This window comes from Diuraphis noxia, unplaced genomic scaffold (genome assembly GCF_037042655.1).
Source record: "Diuraphis noxia isolate RWA-SAM2 unplaced genomic scaffold, SU_Dnox_SAM2 contig0002, whole genome shotgun sequence".
NCBI classification, from domain to species: Eukaryota; Metazoa; Arthropoda; class Insecta; order Hemiptera; family Aphididae; genus Diuraphis; species Diuraphis noxia.
In genome coordinates, this window is record NW_028301712.1 from 16,973,767 (window position 1) to 16,993,056 (window position 19,290).

At 25.4% G+C, this 19,290-nt stretch overlaps 2 protein-coding genes and 1 pseudogene across 2 annotated transcripts; 2 read left to right on the forward strand and 1 right to left on the reverse strand.

Annotated features, from left to right (window-relative positions):
- The first annotated feature begins 411 nt into the window (after positions 1-411).
- LOC149058165 (uncharacterized) lies at positions 412-1,215 on the forward strand. The gene is made up of 2 exons (XM_089218325.1): positions 412-502; positions 725-1,215. Exons 1-2 carry the CDS (start codon positions 412-414, stop codon positions 1,213-1,215), a joined length of 582 nt encoding a protein of 193 aa, XP_089074451.1.
- Positions 1,216-10,727: 9,512 nt separating this feature from the next.
- On the reverse strand, positions 10,728-17,374 carry LOC107163812 (uncharacterized). Its single transcript, XM_015511402.2, has 3 exons — positions 17,164-17,374; positions 17,044-17,111; positions 10,728-11,976 (listed from the first exon to the last, which is right to left on the reverse strand). The coding sequence occupies exons 1-3, from the start codon at positions 17,211-17,213 to the stop codon at positions 11,516-11,518; spliced, it is 579 nt and encodes a 192-aa protein (XP_015366888.1). The 5' UTR covers positions 17,214-17,374; the 3' UTR covers positions 10,728-11,515.
- On the forward strand, positions 13,188-14,265 carry LOC149058166 (uncharacterized; annotated as a pseudogene).
- Positions 17,375-19,290: the final 1,916 nt, after the last annotated feature.

Genomic DNA, 19,290 nt, shown 5'->3' on the forward strand with positions numbered 1-19,290 from the left:
TAGTTATATTTTATTTGTGTGAAGACAATTAGATACTCTGATTTGGCTATCAATAAAAATATAAAACATTTTCATATAGGTACCTTACATGAGATAAATTATATACGTAAATCATAAGCAAAATGTTCCCGATTAATTAACTTTGAGAGTTAAAATATTTAAATATTATTTAAAAAAAAATTAATACCTGGTATTACTGTTATAATCAAATTTTTATGAATAAAGTTAAGAACTTTTATCTATATATATGAAGAGACTTGTTCTGATTGATTCATCAACGCCCAGACCAAACCGCTGGGTCTAGAGACTTGACATTTTTGTACAGAAATTCCTTAAACAATGTAGAAACGCACTAGTCTAAAAGCTTCGTATTTATGGCCACACATCCAGAAAGTTGCACTTCATAAAAATATGAGGGTCCGTTTGAAAGGTGACACATCTGCTGGGATTTTCGCTAAGATGTTACTTAAAATAGGAGACGGAAATTTCCCTTCATTGAAAGGTGAGATCACTATTCTCTCAAATTTGAGTAAAGTTATTAGCTCTTTATCAGAATTAACATCTAGAATTTACCTAGATATAATAAATATCAAGATGAAACCCATCTAATGGTTGTGGAAGCGAGTCATTTTAACTCCAAAGAACGATAATGCTGCCGAAATCAATGAAATTCTAATAAAGGCATTTAATAAAAATGCTGTTGAATATAAATCTTTTGATACAGTGATCCATTTAGATGATGCTGTCTATTACCCTTTAGAATTTCTTAATACTCTGAATCCTTTTGGTCTTCCATCACATAAACTTATCCTTAAAATTGGAGCACGTATAATGTTACTAAGAATTCTTAACCAACCTAAATTGTGTAATGAAACTAGATTACAAGTTAAAGCTCTGCACAAAAATGTAATAGAAGCTTTAACTATCACTGGGCGTGCAAGAGGAGATATAGTTTTAATCCCGAGAATAACGTTGATTTCAACTGATTATCCCTTTGAGTTTAAAAGAATACAATTCCCACTCAAAATTTGCTCTGCTATGACTATTAATAAGTCTCAAAGACAATCACTGAGCATGGCAGGGATTGACTTGAGAGAAGAATGTTTTTCACATGGACAGTTCTATTTCGCATGTTCTAGAGTTAGCTCTGCCAGTAGTTTGGTTATTTTAGCCCCAAAAGGCAGTACCGAAAATACTGTTTATAAAGAGGTATAGAGATGAATATAATATGTCAATTTTAATTTTTTTTTTTTTTGGTTTATATAACACTATAATGTATATAATAATGTTACAACGACGTTGGAAAAGTTAATTAGTTTCAAAAGAGTTTACAGAAACTTCTATATAATTTCATGGGTAACTTAGGATAAACATATCTAAAAGCAACCTGTAATAAATATGATAACTGATAAAATAAAAGTTATACAAAAACTGTACACGGGCGAAGCCGGGTTATTCAACTAGTAACATATAAAACTATGATAAGATTTATAATATATAAAGTGATATTTACATTAGATTATACCCTTTCCTTGGTTTTGCAATATAAAACTACTATTTCAATTTCAAATCCTACATAAATATTTAACTGATGTGCCTAACGAAATGACTAAATACTTATCTTTTAGGTTTATAAAATATAAACAATTTTTTTAAATAAATTTAGTTTATGATATCAGCTTCCACCTAAATTTATTTAAACATATTAAGCGAATAATTTTTGAATGTTTCTATTTATTTTTATTACCTATATTATAATACTACTTGATTAAAATAAAACAAAACTCATCTTGTTGTAGAATAATCTTCTAGTGTATCTCATCATTGAATAGATCATCACTGTAATAGAGCCAATAGAGGTATGTTAAATTTGAATTCAACAATAAATACATTTTAAGTCATCCTGAGAACAATATTTTGAATTACCTAATACAAAAGTTTATGCTTGTACGAATATGTGAGAACAATGTAAAACTAAAACAATAAAACGATTTTGCATTTTTCAGAAATTTCTTCACAAAAATTTCAGTATTCTCCTAATTTGTTTTTCTCGGTTATTTTGAAAAGTGCGAAAAATCTCCAAAAAACCATCACCTATGTTATACAATTTTCTACCAAAAACTCCTTCATATTTTTACTGCTTTATAATCTACGAGGTCAGTGCACCAATATGAGCCCAAATAACAGTTTGTTATATGATAAAAATATATTAATATTCTTTATTAGAGAAATACGCTAAAACACATAAAATATACATTTTTAAATATTTAAAAAAAATTAAATACCTCTAGGTATTTTTTGTTTAGTTATTAGTAATATATTTAATTGTTAATTGTTTGCTCACTCTTTTGCTTACAACCTTTTCCAAATAGAATTAATACAATAAAACAAAAGTTTAAAATATATCTCGATTGATTTAACATTATAATAGAATTTCAGAATTTAGAAGTTCTTAATAAGAGAGTCTACTTATTTGGATATAATAACGGGAAATTATCACGTAGTTATACAATGTATGTGTAATAATTCAAATATGCGTTTCTTATGTTTTATAAAAATTTAAAAGTAAAACACATTACCACATACATTTTTTTTTATAATTTGATTATTTATTATATAACTTTTAGCTTTTAAGAAAATAATTATGTAATTTATAAAATTATTTTAAGATAGTAAATACAATAAGATACGCCATCACTATAATAATATAAATTCTATGATATAATATTAATAGACGGCATAGACGTATCTGGTTAAATGACTACGCTGGAATGGTTTTGGTTAGTTATTTGGTTGCAGTGTATAATTACAAAACCGAGAAAATGATTATCTAACCTGACTAACCTTGCCACAAGGTATGGAATATATAGATTGAATGATAAGTTCTGAGAGAAACCGTATATGTGTGTAACGTGCACAAAATAATGTGTTTAATTAATATGTTCACTGGGAAAATTAAGCTAAATTTAATTTCAAGTTAGTAGTATTATAAATAGTACCTATAAAGCACACAGTACTGATTTTAAAGTATTATGTTCCAGAATCTGTAGTTACTCTATAATATTCTATAAGATGTAATCCATATTCCATAATATTGCTATATATTAATCAGTAATGATTAATTTAAGTTAAAACTATAGTTGAAATTTTATGATTTTAAAACAAGTAGATACCTTGCGTTAAATCGATGTATTAAAAATAACTGCCTTTGTTTACCATATCTATTGTGATATTTATTTAAAATCATTTAATGTTTAAAAAAAAAACGACACTATCGTAAGGGGTTTCACCAAATTTGTTAGTGAAACATAGTATAAAAATAAATAGGCCGAGTGGTCTACCGCGTTGGCTGTGGCTCAGTCGGGCCGGGTTCGATCCTCGACCATCGGGCGACATTTTTCTCCGGGCAAGTCACGGTGTCCAGAGAACAAGTGCCGCCATCCCCCACTCCGGGGCATGGCAGAAACCTACGGGTGCCCCAACAGAAATTCTGCCAAAAACTCTCACCCACGTGTAAAACCAACCTACAATTCCATAAGAACCTACAGTACTACCCCCTTTCCAATGGCCTTAGTTGCCGCGGGATAATTAAAAAAAAAAAAAATAAATAAATAATCTTGCTTATTATTTAGTATTAATAAGTAGCACACATTGCTTCAAACATATAACGTGATTCGTTTATGATTATTTACATTGTTCTAATTATATTGAACCGTTTGATACACTAATGCAGGGGTCACAAACTTATTATTTCTATGGGGGTTCATTTTGAAACTTATCATACTTTGCGTGGTTCAAATAGTTTCAATAACTTTTACACACGTTAATAAATAGGTATTTATGTTTATTAAATTTGAATCGTTGATATGTTTAAATATATCTGTCAAAAAAGCGATAGATATCACATGACGTTCTTTTATGTCAAGGAAATCTAAATAGTCATTTGCACATAATTGATTATTACTAGAAAGGAATAACTTGATCTCATCCAATATTGTGAAAAATCGTTGAAGTACAAAATATTTGCTCAACCACCTTACATTATTGTACAGCTGTAAATCGCCTTATTATTGTGATTTAACTTTATCGAGAAATGATTTAAATTGACGGTGCTTCAGTGATGATTTGGCTCGAATTAAGTTTACTATTTTGATCACTTTTGTCATTGTAGCTTTGAGATTTAAATTTAACTTGCAACACAACACACTTTGATGGATGATGCAGTGATAAGATATTATATTTTTATTGCATTTCGGATTATTAATCCTCTCACCGGTTTGGGGCGTATGAACTTAATCAATGTAAAATGAAAAAGCGTGCGTGGTCCGTAAAAAAAGTGCTCGAGGTCCGTATCCAGACCGTGGACCGCCAGTTGGTGACAACTGCACTAATGAATTGAATTTGGGTGTATTTTGATCAAATAAGAAGTGTAGTGGTAATGAGTAGGTATGAATTTGATTAATAATAGCTATAAGCATTATGGTGTATATGATAATAGAATTTTACAATTTAGGAACATATTCATCATCCAATAGGTGAACGATAACGTGTTGCAAAGTAATGAATTTGAAATATCTCTGGTAGATTAATTTTAATGGTTTTTCTATTATTAGTATACGAGTTTTAGATTAATATATAGGTATATAAATCATGTATGTTATGATGTGAACATTTATCTAGTTATACTATTCAACTGATATAGTATCTTGTAACTTTCTAACTTTTATAAAAAACCTACTTATTTCCAAACCTCCTTATAAAATTAGAGTATGATGATATAAAAGTTCTGAGTCATTTACCTTAAATTATAAGTATTCAATATATATAAATATACTTCTATTTTCAATTCATAATATGTTTTTTGAGTTTCATACAAAAAAAAAAAAAAAAACTATAACTCATATTCATTTGTATGTACCCGTGTTTCGATGTGAAAAAAATGTTTCGATCATTAGTCGATTAGATCATTGGTTTTATGTTCTAATGTTGTAAAATATCTATAATAACAGCGATGGACATATTAAAATAATTTTAATGGAGTTAAGTTCTTAATGTGTCTGTATAATTTTGTACCTATACGGCTATACAGACAAACATATTATGGCATGGTTACATTAAAAGTTAGTTGTAATTGGATAGCCATGAGTGATATTTGGATATAGATAGTAGTAAAATATATCAAATCGAAAAAATATTCATTTTTTTTCTGCTCTCAAATAATGGAAATATTATTTATAAAATTCACTATCTCATTTTCAATAAACATTTAACTAAAATGAAAAAGGGCTTGTGTTCCCATAAAAATACATTAAGCGAATAAATCTAGGTATAAGAACGATACTGAACAATAACAATTCTTTGAAAATGAACAAAAATCATCCCAGATTATCCAATGTTATATAAGATGGTTATTACATTTTTTATATTTCGTTTGAATCCAGATTAACCTATCTTTCCCTTTCAATATTTTATCAGGGATCATATTTTGTAAGATTTAACGTAACTATTGGATCTCTGATTAGGTAATATTGCTTTTGAATATGCCTATAATATTATCCTATCTTAGTATCTTAAATATTTCCGTGTTTAAATGTGGCTTGAATAATATATTATAAAATCCATACATCTGTATAATATGTAGATTACATTTTGGCAATAATATTAAAGTTAATATAATTACAAAATGGAAATACTCATATTATATATTACGCTAATGTATAGACGTATGGTATCAATAATAATAACTACAAAACAATTTTATTGTACGTGTACCTTCCTGATATCTATTTCATTTATTTTATATCATCATGTGATTGTTTGAATGATACAAATTATTTGATTTTAAAATAGAATTTTATGTATATAAATAATAATTCTATAGTACAACATATTAAAGTACATATTGATTTACCTAGTTGGTTGGCATACTTTTTGAAAAGTAAAGCCACAAATTACATTATTAATACTTCAACTTACTAATTTATTACTATTGCCTTACAATTTTTTTTAGTCGAGTTAGTACATTTAGAGTACAACACAAATATAAAACCTACGACTGACAACTCATATTTATTTTCAAATATAAGCTACTTGTGTCGGTATTATTTAAAAAAAAATCTTTTTATCAATATGTATAAATCAGTAGATTATATTAATTTTACTTGAGAATGAATAATCTTTTTCTTTAAGTAAATTTGAATTGAAATTATGTATAATATTTTTGAAGTTTAGGACATAATTTAAACGTTATCCGATTCAGATTGTGATATTGTATTATGAATTCTAATATTAAATAACATATTGATAATAAGTAAAATATAATATTGATTAGTGAAGTCATTGACAGTGTAAACATATTATTATTATGCGTATAAAAATAGGTCATACATATAAAATATTAATTGAGTAGAATTTTTTAGCTATGCTATTTATGCTATCATATATAAATTCTCATAAAAAACAATGCTCTGTAAATCAAATTAGCATATTATTTCAATTACAAATAAATGTTGATTGGAATTCTATAAAAACGTCACTTATTTGCATTCATTCAATAATGTCGTCTACTAGACGATTTTCGGTAGGAGGTATTAACTAATGCTTTAAATCTACTATATAAATTATAGCCTAGAAAATTAAAAAAATCATATTTTTGAAATATTTTCTACTAGCTATAATTATACAATTAGGTATAATTGAAGTTAACTATAAAATCACAAGCTTAAAGTAATTACAGAAAAAATGTTTAGTTTAATTGAACTTTGGTATACATAACTAACTACTGATTTGTGTATCGAAAATAATACCTATTTTATAAAAAAATAATCACAATTTTAGTATAATTTTCATTGTCGAACCAGTAGTAGAGTATTTATACAAATGTAACACAATGACAAAGTTAAATAGTCATGCGATGAGTATAGTGGTCTTTGTCATGCATTTTCATGGTCGATGTTTTACTTCCTTAAAAAGAGCTATATATATATAGATACACAGACCGCTTAACATTATTTTTTATTACTAAGTTTTAATACATAATATTCTTGTTTACTATATTTTATCCAGTCGTAAAATGTAATATTTTTGAGAATGACATTAAGTTTACGACTTTTCACGTTGAATATAAATTGAATAATTTTTTTATGAATCTATGTAATTCATTGTTATCTAATAACCAACATTGTTTTAGACAAAACAGATCAATAGTAAGAAATTTAAGTATATTAAAACAATCAATCCTACCGTCTTTTAATACTTATTTGTAAACCAATGTTATGAATACAAACATGAAGAAAACATTGATAGGAAAACCACAAATCATCAAAATAAAGTTAAATCTTATGGGCTAGCCAAACCATTAATTTCGTGGTTTCACTTATATATCTCACGCCATTATAAAATTATAAAACAAGGAAACTATTTTACTGAATAAATGTACAATGCTTCAGAAGTCCCCCGAAGAGATTAATTATCCCCGATATTATTCTGTTTTTTTATAAACGATATCTAAATAGTTCTTATGTATTCAAATGTCTTTTTGTTTGCCGATAATTCAAAAATATTTAGAGAAATAACAAGCATAAAATATATACTATTAAACTATTTAAACTGCAATTGGAATTAGATAAAACTCTAAGACTCCATTCAACGGCAGATATTAATTTATCAAGAGTATCCACAATAAATGATCTTGGACTATGGTTTGCTTTAAAAAACTCTTTTAATGACTGTATAAATATATTATAAGACATAGAGGTTTCGTTCTATCATATTTCTATCAGGTTATTTAAAACTGGCAAGTGCAAACTTAATGAATGAATTTGCATTAAAAACTCTATTGTTCGTTCAAATTTTGATTATGCAATCTTTATCTAGCAAACATATTTAAAGAATCATATTTTCATATTCTCTTAAATTCAATTAATTTTCTCATTTTAAACTTTTTTATATTGATACATTGTAAAACAACCATACGCTAAATTCATCCAAAAACTAAGAGCAATTATCAAAAACGATTTAATTGTCATTATTATAAATAGACATAATATTAAAAGTTAAAATATCTCTACAAGCTTTGTTTGGAAATGTATATAGGTAGCAATATATAGTTATTATGATATCATTTCATTATTAAGTCATTATTTTTTAGGTAATACAATATAAAATAATGTATTAATTGCACATAAAAATTTATCTCATGGTAAACCTACTGTAATTACTTCATACACTGAACAGTATAATTAATGTATGAGTATAATATTTACATTTCTGTATATAGTGTGTACCTAGTACTACCTACAAGAAGCTTACATTCCGGTCCATAGTGTATAAAATTAATCGTCACAATCACATTGTGATTCGTCAAGAGAAAAGTTAATCAAACTTGAAATAGCATGAAATACGCTGAAAAATTTTTAATTGAATAAATAAAATTAAAAATTAAAAATAAACCATTCAAATTAAACATTCATTTGTAACAATTTACTTTTTCGAAATGTATGTGACGTGCGTATACGAATACATTAATTATCGTAAGACAAAAAAAAAAAATCAAAAAAAATCATAAATTACAGAATCATAAACCATAAATGTATATTATTATAATTTTTTACAGCTAGCTGTGGTCTAAAGTCAGATAACAAAACAGGTAGTGTTTTGTGTGCTCAATAAATCACTGTAAAAAATAGCAGTTGCTGTTATGTCTTGAGTTCTAGACATCATAGCTGCAGTTAGTACCTGTGTCATACCGGTACGCAAGTGCGTTACCGTTACGTCATTAACGGTTTATCATGAGCAATTATTTCGATAATATAATATAATATTTTATACCTTTGTAGTCGTTTTATATCAATATTACACCGAGTAAAACTCGGAAAGATTAAACTGAATACTGATTAGAGTGTGGCGTATATAATAATATGTAGGGCGTATTGGCTATTGTATTATTCACATACCTACTATCAATATATTCACATTATGAGCAAACACGTTATGTCATCATGTCATAATTATATCAATATTGAATTATAAGTGCGATAAAGAAAACAGTGATGTAGATTACATTTTAAAATGTTTTTTTTTTTTTTACGGAAGTATTATTATCAATATTATTATTATAAGTATTGATAATATTATAGTGGTACTCGTGTGCTTTAATTATTAACCGTTAATAGCTATACATTTAAAATATTATAACGTACAATAATATTACGATATAATATGGTAGAAATAATGATGATAGATTAGATTTTCATATTTTTTAAACAGAACGGTTCAATTATATTAATTATATTATAATAATATCAATCTAAAAATGCTAAACAATGGTTTTAGCTTCTAAAAAAGGTATTAAATCTATCGGTTTTATTTTGTTATGGTTGTTTTTATTTTGCATGTTACGCCTCTATAACCAAAATTAATTTTGAACATTTTAAATCGTATATTTAAATTTTTAAACTTGTGCAGAATAAGACCATATTTAATCTGTTAAATAAAATATTCCAATACGTTTCGATTTTGAGATTCCTTATGAAAACATTTTCTTCCACAAATTATTCAACTTTTATTAGGTATTTACCACGTACCAAATTTACATAATGTTGTTTTACTTAAATAATTTAAATATCTTTTTATAATTGTAAAAAATATGTTTCTGAAAGTATTAATTTGTATTTTAATGTCAAATTTTGATAATTAAAAGTATATTTTCACAAAGATACATGATGTTATAATTCTACACATAACTGCACTTATATCGTATACCCACAGCGCCGTCTTACTAAATTGTAATTTAGCAATACAGCAATTAAATACTGGCTTTGCGCCCAAATTATTTATTCAAGTTTCTAGTTTATAGCGTTGAATGTATTTGGATATTCTAACAGTGGAATACAAATTATAAATAAATGTCTGGATTCTCGTAGTCTAAAACGATGTTATTCGTGCTATTATGGATTATACGAGTATTTACTAATAAGTATATAGTTCAATAAAAACATTATTTTATTTTTCATAAATACATATGCAATGGCATGACACATAGAATTCTGTAACTGAATAAAAAAAGAGAGAGGCACTATATGGTTAATATAAATTCAATTATTCACATATAACGCACTATCTTGGTTAAACTAATTTTTCCAAAAAAAAAAACAATATTATATTTAATTACATAATAATCGTAATTCACTTTTAATTTATAAATCCACATCGACGTATCAAAGAACAGTGTAAGTTAAGTTAAATTTTGACTGCATAATGTGCATGGTAAATAAAAATAACATAACATATTATTTTTTTTTTTTTTTTTTTTTTTTGAACGGACTGCTACAAAATAATAAAAATTGTAATTATTGTTCAAATATTTAATGTTTCAATATTTTAACTTAAAACAAAACCAAGAGAAAAATCATTTTTATGATTTTTATGTTAGCTTACTTATTAGGTAGTTACTTTGTAATAAAATTATAAATCCTTAGCATTATAATTTATAACTTCTTTTACATTTATAGCAACAAAAGAAAATTGTTGGTATATTGACATATGCATTAAAATTAGAATTAGAACGCTAGGTTGTATTCAATTATTTATTTTATTTTTTATATGGCAATACAAAAAGTATTGGTATTTATGAAAAAAAAAATTCAACGATTTAAAATGTCTAAAAATGATAATTTAAATTTTACACTAAAATCTAATCAAAAGCTCCGAAAAATTACTTTATAGTATTATTTTTTTTTTATTGGTCTTGAAATTTCCGCTTCGACAACTATGGGCCATTAGCGTTGGATTAATTTATATAATTAGAGAGAAAAAAAAAATTTTAATTTTAATATACAAAATAAATATGATGTAAATTTTTGGACATTTTGTGTCTTATAATTATGTACATGTCAAAATTGTTGTTGTTAACTTATAATAACTTTAATATTTGAGATTGTTTATAGTATTATTATAAATTATTATAATTGTTAATTATAAAAAAATGATACGTTATTCAAAGTTCTACAAACGGTTTGGACAATAGGGCAATTAACTATAGTGGAACATACAGATAGAATAATGCATAAATGTATTTTATAATATGATATGTAAATATTATGTAATCAGCTAAACACATATATTATATAATTACATTTAGCATAAATAAATAAATAAATGAATAAATATATATATATATATATACTATCATATTCAAACAAAAATCAGATTATTTTATACATGAAATTTGAATTTAAATTTAACTACGTATATATATATTTATATATTATATATACTATATTTTACACCAAGATGTATGTTTATATTATCAGCGTGAAATATTTATGTGGTTAAATAAGTTTTTGTTTAAAAACAAGTTCCATATTACAACATTATTTTTTTACATACATAATTTATCATTCTAAGTTTCGTTAAAATGATTTCCAAAATAAAGTTATAAATAAAATCTATAATATATAATTCAATCATTAAATTATATATAATTACCTATATCGCTTTATTTATATAATTTTTATTATGTTTCATCTGCATTATTTCGATGGTTTTCAAGTTCGTTTTCATCATACTCACGATGTAGTAAATTATCAAAATAAAGCCGTTGCAGAAATTTTGAACGTTGTTTAACTTTTTTTTTTAGCATTGTTTCATTTTTCAGTTTTTCTTGTTCTTGTAGTCGTTTAATTTCTTCTTGTTTCTTTAACAAATAGTCTTGATATTGTTTTTGTCGTTTTGATTGACGACTTTGGAAAAAGTCTTGCAGTGCTTGAATATTCCAATTTTGGTGATTATTTAGATAATTATCCCGTGTTACAACTTGTGTATTCACATAAGATCTCAAATCTGTTTTACGATCTTTATTATTAATATTAACTACTTGTGGTAGTTGCAATAACCTACTTCCTTGATATTGTGTATTCCATTGAACTTCCGGCTTCTTATGAACACTGTCAACATTGTCTTGTAAGGTCTGAAATACTATATACATATCAAAATTAATTTTATGGGGTACTCTTAAAACGCGGTAAAAATAAAAATATAATGATTTTTAGATTTTTATTTTTTAAACATTTCGATATTTTTATTCATTAGTGATATATTGAAATTATCGTTGTGTTGTTTATTTGTATAACCTATATGTTACAGGCTAAAGTCCTTTAATTTTTAGGCTATTCAAATAATAATATAATAAGGGTGGTAATTGAATATGTTTACAAATATAATTATAAAATATAATTTCCTTACGTTTTCAAATTTCAATAAAATTTAGTTAATATTAAAAAGTTTATTGAACAAATTACAATTATTTCCTTTGAATATTAAAAAAAAAAAAAAAAAATGAAAATGTTTATTCAATGATTTTTACTTTTGGTTTATTGATTAATATAAATAATTTTAAAGTGAAAATTAAATGGCCACATACGTATAGTTAAATTGTAAAAATGTTAAATAGTATTACAAATTTTCTAAAAAATAGATCATTTCAAGTCAAAACATCAAATCAAATTTCTGAAAATTCACTCAAGAAAATGTCATGCCGCAAGGTTCCGTACTATCTGTCGCACTATTTCTAGTGGTAATTAACAAAATTGGCAAACACTGTAAATTTCCAATAAAAGCCAATATATTTTCTGATGATGCTAACTTTTCTTGTAGAAGAAAAAATAAAATAATAGTACAAAATCACTTACAAGAAATAATAAGTTATTTAGAAAAATGTTCAGCAAAACTAGATTCAGTTTCTCAATTGAAAAATAAAACTGCATTCTAGAAAACCAAATGTAGGTGAACTTAACATTAAATTAAACAACATAAACATAATTAACAAAAAAAACATACAAATATTAGGTTATATTCGATTCCAGGCTCACATGATCGCCACACATAAAATCCCTAAAGATAGCTACTAACAAAGTAGGTACTCAGAATACTAAAACTACTGTCACATACGTCTTGGGGTAGTGAATCAGAAACACTAATTAAAATATTCAAATCAATAATCCAAGCAAAATTACAATATGGCTCAATTATTTATAATACAGCAAACAATTCATTAAAAAGATACATAGACTCAAATCACAACACAGGAATGCGAATGGCTACAGGGGCCTTTAAAAGTAGCCCAATCAAAAGCATCTTCAACATAGCGGGGGAACCAACACTGGATCTAAAAATAACTGGCACTTCTATATGCAGCGAGATTATCCAGATTAACAAATAACCCAGCATCAGAGAACAAAATAATAACACTAGAACTTCAAAATAATGAAGATTACTCCAAAATACCTCAAATAATAAAAAAATAAAAAATAATGAGTCCACCGTGGAGAAGCACATACAGCATAAACACAGATCTAAACTTACTGCCAAAGGAACACACATCACCATCCACCAAACATATACAAAAATGCTCTAAATAGTACTATTGAACATCTAAATGAATTCCATAAAATATTTACTGATGCCTCAAAAAATGATGAAGGGGTAGGAATAGCCTTAGTAAAAGAAAATCTACAAACATCATTCAAATTACCTCCGACATGTTATATTTATACAGCCGAAGCAGTAGTCATACTGCTATGCTGGCCATTAAGTTCATTAAAGAAAATGAAAATGAAAAATATATTATTCTAAGTGACTCGTTAAGCTTCCAATTTAGTGTAAAAAACAAATTTAATCCTAGTAACATAGCAATATAAATTCAAAACAGATTAGAGGAAGCAAAAAAAAAAAGAAACAATACTATTATAATTCTTATATGGATACCTGGACATATAGGAATAAATGGCAATGAAAGGGCAGATAAACAAGCCAAACTTGCTATCCGCTCAAATGACGCACAATTCATAAACATTTTCCAGTACACAGACGTGAGAATACAAATTAGACAAAACACAATCTCCATTTGACAAAACATATGGAACATCCAAACAAATCATATCAAATTAAAAAAATAATAAAAAAATGAAAAAGAAACCCAAACATTAGTATCACAAATGAAAAAAAACTGAATTGAGCTAAAATTGGACACTCAAAATTGACTCACGGATATTTTATGGCAATAAACGAACAACCAATATGCCAAATATGTGGTAGCACACTCATAATTAAACAAATTTTTGAAGAATGCAGAATATACCAAATACAAAGAAAAGAACTAAACATAAGCCACGACATCGGAATAAGTCTAGGTCCAAAACCTTAAAATGAATCCAACACAATTTTATTTAATTTTTCAAAACAATAAAAATAATAAACCTACTTTAAATCACAACTAAAATATTGTAAAATTATTTAAATTATATATCATATTTATTATTATATAATTGTATCTTACTAAAGATTTAACACTAGTGGCCCGTGTTGTCGAAGCGGAAATTTATTTGTGTGAATTTCAAGATCAATAAAAAAAAATTTAAAAAAATTGTAAAAATGACAAAATAAGTTATAATTTTATGTTGATGAATAATGTTGAATATTTAAAAAGTGCGATTAATACTTTATACAATTTTACTAATTTAAGTATTTTATTCATTTTAATGACACAACTAACAGTTTGACTAAAATAATAGTAAAATAGATTTTATGCGCTCATATTCAGCAGTTTAATTTTCATTTGAAAATAATAGTTTTAAATATTTCCAAAAAGAAAAACAAGCACGACTTCTTAAAGATGCATTTGAGATTCTTAGTTTTTTTTCTCCATATTAAAAAAATCTAAGAGGTTCATCACATTTTGACGCGAAAAAGTTTTATCGGAAAATGGACGAAAACGAAAATATTAGCTGTGTAATAAAATATGTAATTAACAAAAATTTACCAGTCACTATTTTTTAAATCAAGATTGCTAGGTTTTCGTGGTTACATAGACGGCTGTAATTAGTATTACTACTATTAATTTAGCCACGTAAGATACTAGGATATACCCATATCCTAAGTATTCATTAACAACTCAGCCACGACCATTGGCGGTAAATCTTGAACAGCCGTGTCGACGTTCCAACGGAATAATGTATCGCCAACGAAATTTTACGATATATTACGTAATTCTCCAACCATCGTCAGATAATAAATTGGGTGTGCCCAATGTTAAATTATGTCTACGGAAATCGGACATACTTGATTTTCGATGTATTTACACGAATAAATCTTCTATATACTTGACTAATGCGTTTCATTTTACTTGATAGAGTACGCAGATGTTGTAAATGCCTTTATAAATAAATATTGCCACAGCAACAACCTGCCCCCTTTTTTCCTAAAGATTTAACGATTAAAAAAAATCTCGTTCGTTATTTCTAAAATAACAAAATTAATACTGTTTTGAAAGTTTAAATTTATTGCATATTTATTTCTTTTTTTCCATTATATTTATCTTTATCTAGATTACTTTTTGTGATTTGTTCTCAGGACTTCTAACAGCAAAAACATTAAACATTCAATTCAATACAATTTTATTGTTCAGTTATATTATAGTATGGACAAAAAATATCGGTTAACTTTTTAAAAATATATTATGAATTGAAATATTTTTTTCAAGAATATTTTCGAAGTATAGTACTAAGTATTAGAAAAATAATGTTATTATTTTTGTTTTAATTTCCAAAATATTTATTTAAAGTTATTAGTGGAAAACGGAAATCATTCTCAAACATCAAGTTAACGAAGATAGGTAAATATATATTATTACGGCTTGAAACACACAGCATTAATTATATCAGTTATATCTGATAGAACATATTCTTCATCTATTATTGTATTTTTACCTTAATTTATTTTATTAAATTAAAGAGGTAAATTTTTACCTATAGGAATTAATAATTAATATACATACGAGTAATAATCTTATATCAATCCTCACACCCTCTTAAACGCAATTGGCCTAGAACCTTTTTGCACATTTGCACTAACAATTATTAATTCATGAATATGTATAGAACACAATATCATAATGAACATCTAATTGTATTGTGTTATCCTAGTTTTTTATACTTATTACGCATTCACAGCTATGATATCCTTGATACCGTATCTAAGTATGCGTTTGTTAATAAAAAAAATTAAATTTATTCTTAAATTGAAAACTTACCGAATGATTACTAAATGCCCTATATTAGGATAATCATCCAATTCAATTTGCATAATATTTATATAGGTACAGTAGGAAGAACAGATAGTCGCTAGTATAAAAGCTATAATGAGCTACATGACAAGTTTTTAAAACAATCTTTTAATCGAAAAATTAGTTACAGAAATAAGAACTATATGTTAAAATTCATTCTACCATATTTAATTCACTATTATGTACCGTGATCTTAATAATAATAACATATGTATATTACTCTTCTACGTTGGAAGTTTCACTCATATAAATTATTATTGTTTCAGTCGTAGTTTAAATTAAACATTACTCTGATCATTCATCACATACGCTTATCGTAAATGCTGATATTGTATAAATTGGGTATGTTTTTCAAATATAAATAATATCAATAATGCACGTTTAAGTTTAGAGTTTAAAGTTGTGTCTTTGGAAATGCAAAGGTATTACTAACTTATAACTAAATTACTTTTACATATATTGTACATATTAAAAAAAAAATTAATAAAGGAGTATATAAAATCAATATATTATACTTAATTCCTACACGTATACCTAGGTATTGTTAAAATTAACATAAATGTTTAATTAGCATTATTTGGCAATATTCTTGAGAAAATTAAAATAAATCATCGGCAGTTTTAGTAACACTGATTTATAATAATAAAAATAAAACAAGATTGCATTTAGTTTTAGTTACCTAATACAATTAATCAAAATATTTTAATATTTTGATTTTGATTGAACCTTTACCCTATTTAATCATAACAAATATATTTTTCGTATAGCCTAAATACGAAAATTATCAAGAATTTTTATACAACTAGTAAAAAAAAAAACAAAAACTATTTATAAAGGTTTCTAACAATAAAATTACAGAGTTTAATTGGAAATTTTATCCTGAATTCGAGAATATAATTATTTTAATACTAAAACTATTTTACCATTGTTTCTTGGAATTGGATGATAGTATGGAAAAGATGGCATTCCAAAATACATATTGGCTGAATAACTGAAAAAAAAACTTGGTATATATTTTTAAAATTATTAAACTTAACACTTACACAATATCATGGGAAATTAAGCCGATTAATAACATATACTTCGAAATCATCTCCTCTGTGAGTAAAATAATTGTTTACTAATTTTTAATGTCGTTTTTTAATAAATATTTATTAGACATGTATACATAAAGAATTATTGTTAGCATTATTTTACATAAAATATCATATAACTCAAGTGCGTTAATATAATAATCAAGCCTACAAGTGTTAAAAATTGCTAGCGACACACTAACCAATATGTTTTATTCATATTCCACAACATGTTGCGTTTAGTTAAATAATTATATATAACTATAATTATACCTATTTTTCGGATAGGAATAGTATTACGTTATTTATTTTTATACTTTATTTTTCGTAATTTTAATGGATATTAATTTTTCGTACGCATGAAACATAATAATTAACATATTTGATAGAACAATAGTATTACGGTAATGACTTAAGCGTAATGAGTACCTAATAAGTAATATCTAATGTCTTATTGTAACTTTTAGCTGTTAAATTGAATTTGGATTTATATAATATCTGTATTTAAAAATATCAGTTTATTCAATTTTATAGTGATGTATAAAGTTGTATGCTTAATAATTAGGTTTGATGTACGTTTCAAAAACTTTAACAGTAACTTAATGGGCCTAATAAATTCTGTAAATAACCTATATTTTATTATGTTTTAATAATAATTGATTACTTTGTTAATAGTAAACTTAGGCTAATTTTTTTTTTATTATTTATAAAGTTTTCTTGATAAAGTCATCTAAACTTTAGGTATAATGTACAAACGCAAATTTTTTACGGCAAATTAAATCATAAATTTATGGATGGTAATGAATGTATCATGATAGGTATATTTCGAAACTAATGAACTAATAATATTTCAGTTAATCAAATAAACGTATTGCCAGTATTTATATTAGTGTACCAGTTATTTATACATTTCAAAATAATTTATAAAAATAATTTCCAGTAATTTATACTTACATAGATTAACATTAATTTAAATACTGTATAACATATTGATTACTGATAAACAAATAAGTAATAACAATTTATGTTGTTATATAGAATTTCATTTTTGTTTCAAAAAAATAATGATTGAATTAATTTTTTTTTTATATTAATGAAGTTTAGACTATGTGATAAACATGTATTAATTTTTAATTGCCTTCCTCATAACTAAAATACCCCTTCTATTTTGTATATATTAAATCAGAGGTTCTGAATTCTGATACTTTTTATGATACGACCTGTTAGGAAAATGTTCACATTTTAACGACCCATAACCTCCTAATGGCATTTTTGTTGTTTTTTTTTATTGATATCTAATCACTATTCTTGCGATAACTTTTAGTTCAGCAGTGTAATGGTGACATGCCGGTGGCATGTCACGTAATACTGTCATGGATTATGATAAATATGATAAAACTAAATTCAAACATCAATGTACAGTGTACACATTCTATAAGATTTAGTTACATAGAAAATATTTTATCATATATTTATCCATATTTTAATATATTATCTTTTATTTATATATTCCCAAATAATCTAATACTAAACATTCAACATTTTTGAAATATATAGATATTCCAAAACTTGAAGTGTCACACCAAAAATACAAACGCGACACACTTTTAGGTCATGGCCCACAGTTTGGGAACCTCTGTATTAAATACTCTCTTATGTTATGAGTGTACTGCTAAGCAAATAAATATGTCAGAGATATTTTGATATTGATGATAACATGAATTCGATTAGCCATGTCATTATTAATCCAAAACAGAACGTATTACTTTAACTACCAGTAATATAATCTGCTAAAATATTAATTTTCATAAAAATCATAGTCCTGGATATTAAGCATGGACATATGGCACGTGTTCTACAAAAATACACTAAATTACATGTATTAGGCTTATCAGTCTTTCATTTCCAACATTTTAAATATTATTATCATTTTAATTTACTGTAAACATAATATTACTACGGTTCGATATTTTGTATTATTTAGTAATATTTGATAAATAAAGTTATTAAAATAATATAAAATTATTAAGTTGAAGTTAAAAAAATAAGTACAACGGTGAAAAAAATTACAGAGTCATCAACTCAAACTCATTACTT

Bases quoted from the DNA above. Each gene is read 5' to 3' on its own strand.
- LOC149058165 (XM_089218325.1), top strand. From the start codon at position 412: ATGAGGGTCCGTTTGAAAGGTGACACATCTGCTGGGATTTTCGCTAAG. The intron at 503-724 runs GTGAGATCACTA...CTTTTGATACAG, and splicing joins AAATTTCCCTTCATTGAAAG to TGATCCATTTAGATGATGCT.
- LOC107163812 (XM_015511402.2), bottom strand. From the start codon at position 17,213: ATGATTTCGAAGTATATGTTATTAATCGGCTTAATTTCCCATGATATT. The intron at 17,112-17,163 runs GTAAGTGTTAAG...TTTTTTTTTCAG, and splicing joins TTAATTTCCCATGATATTGT to TTATTCAGCCAATATGTATT. The intron at 11,977-17,043 runs GTAAAATAGTTT...ATATGTATATAG, and splicing joins TCCAATTCCAAGAAACAATG to TATTTCAGACCTTACAAGAC.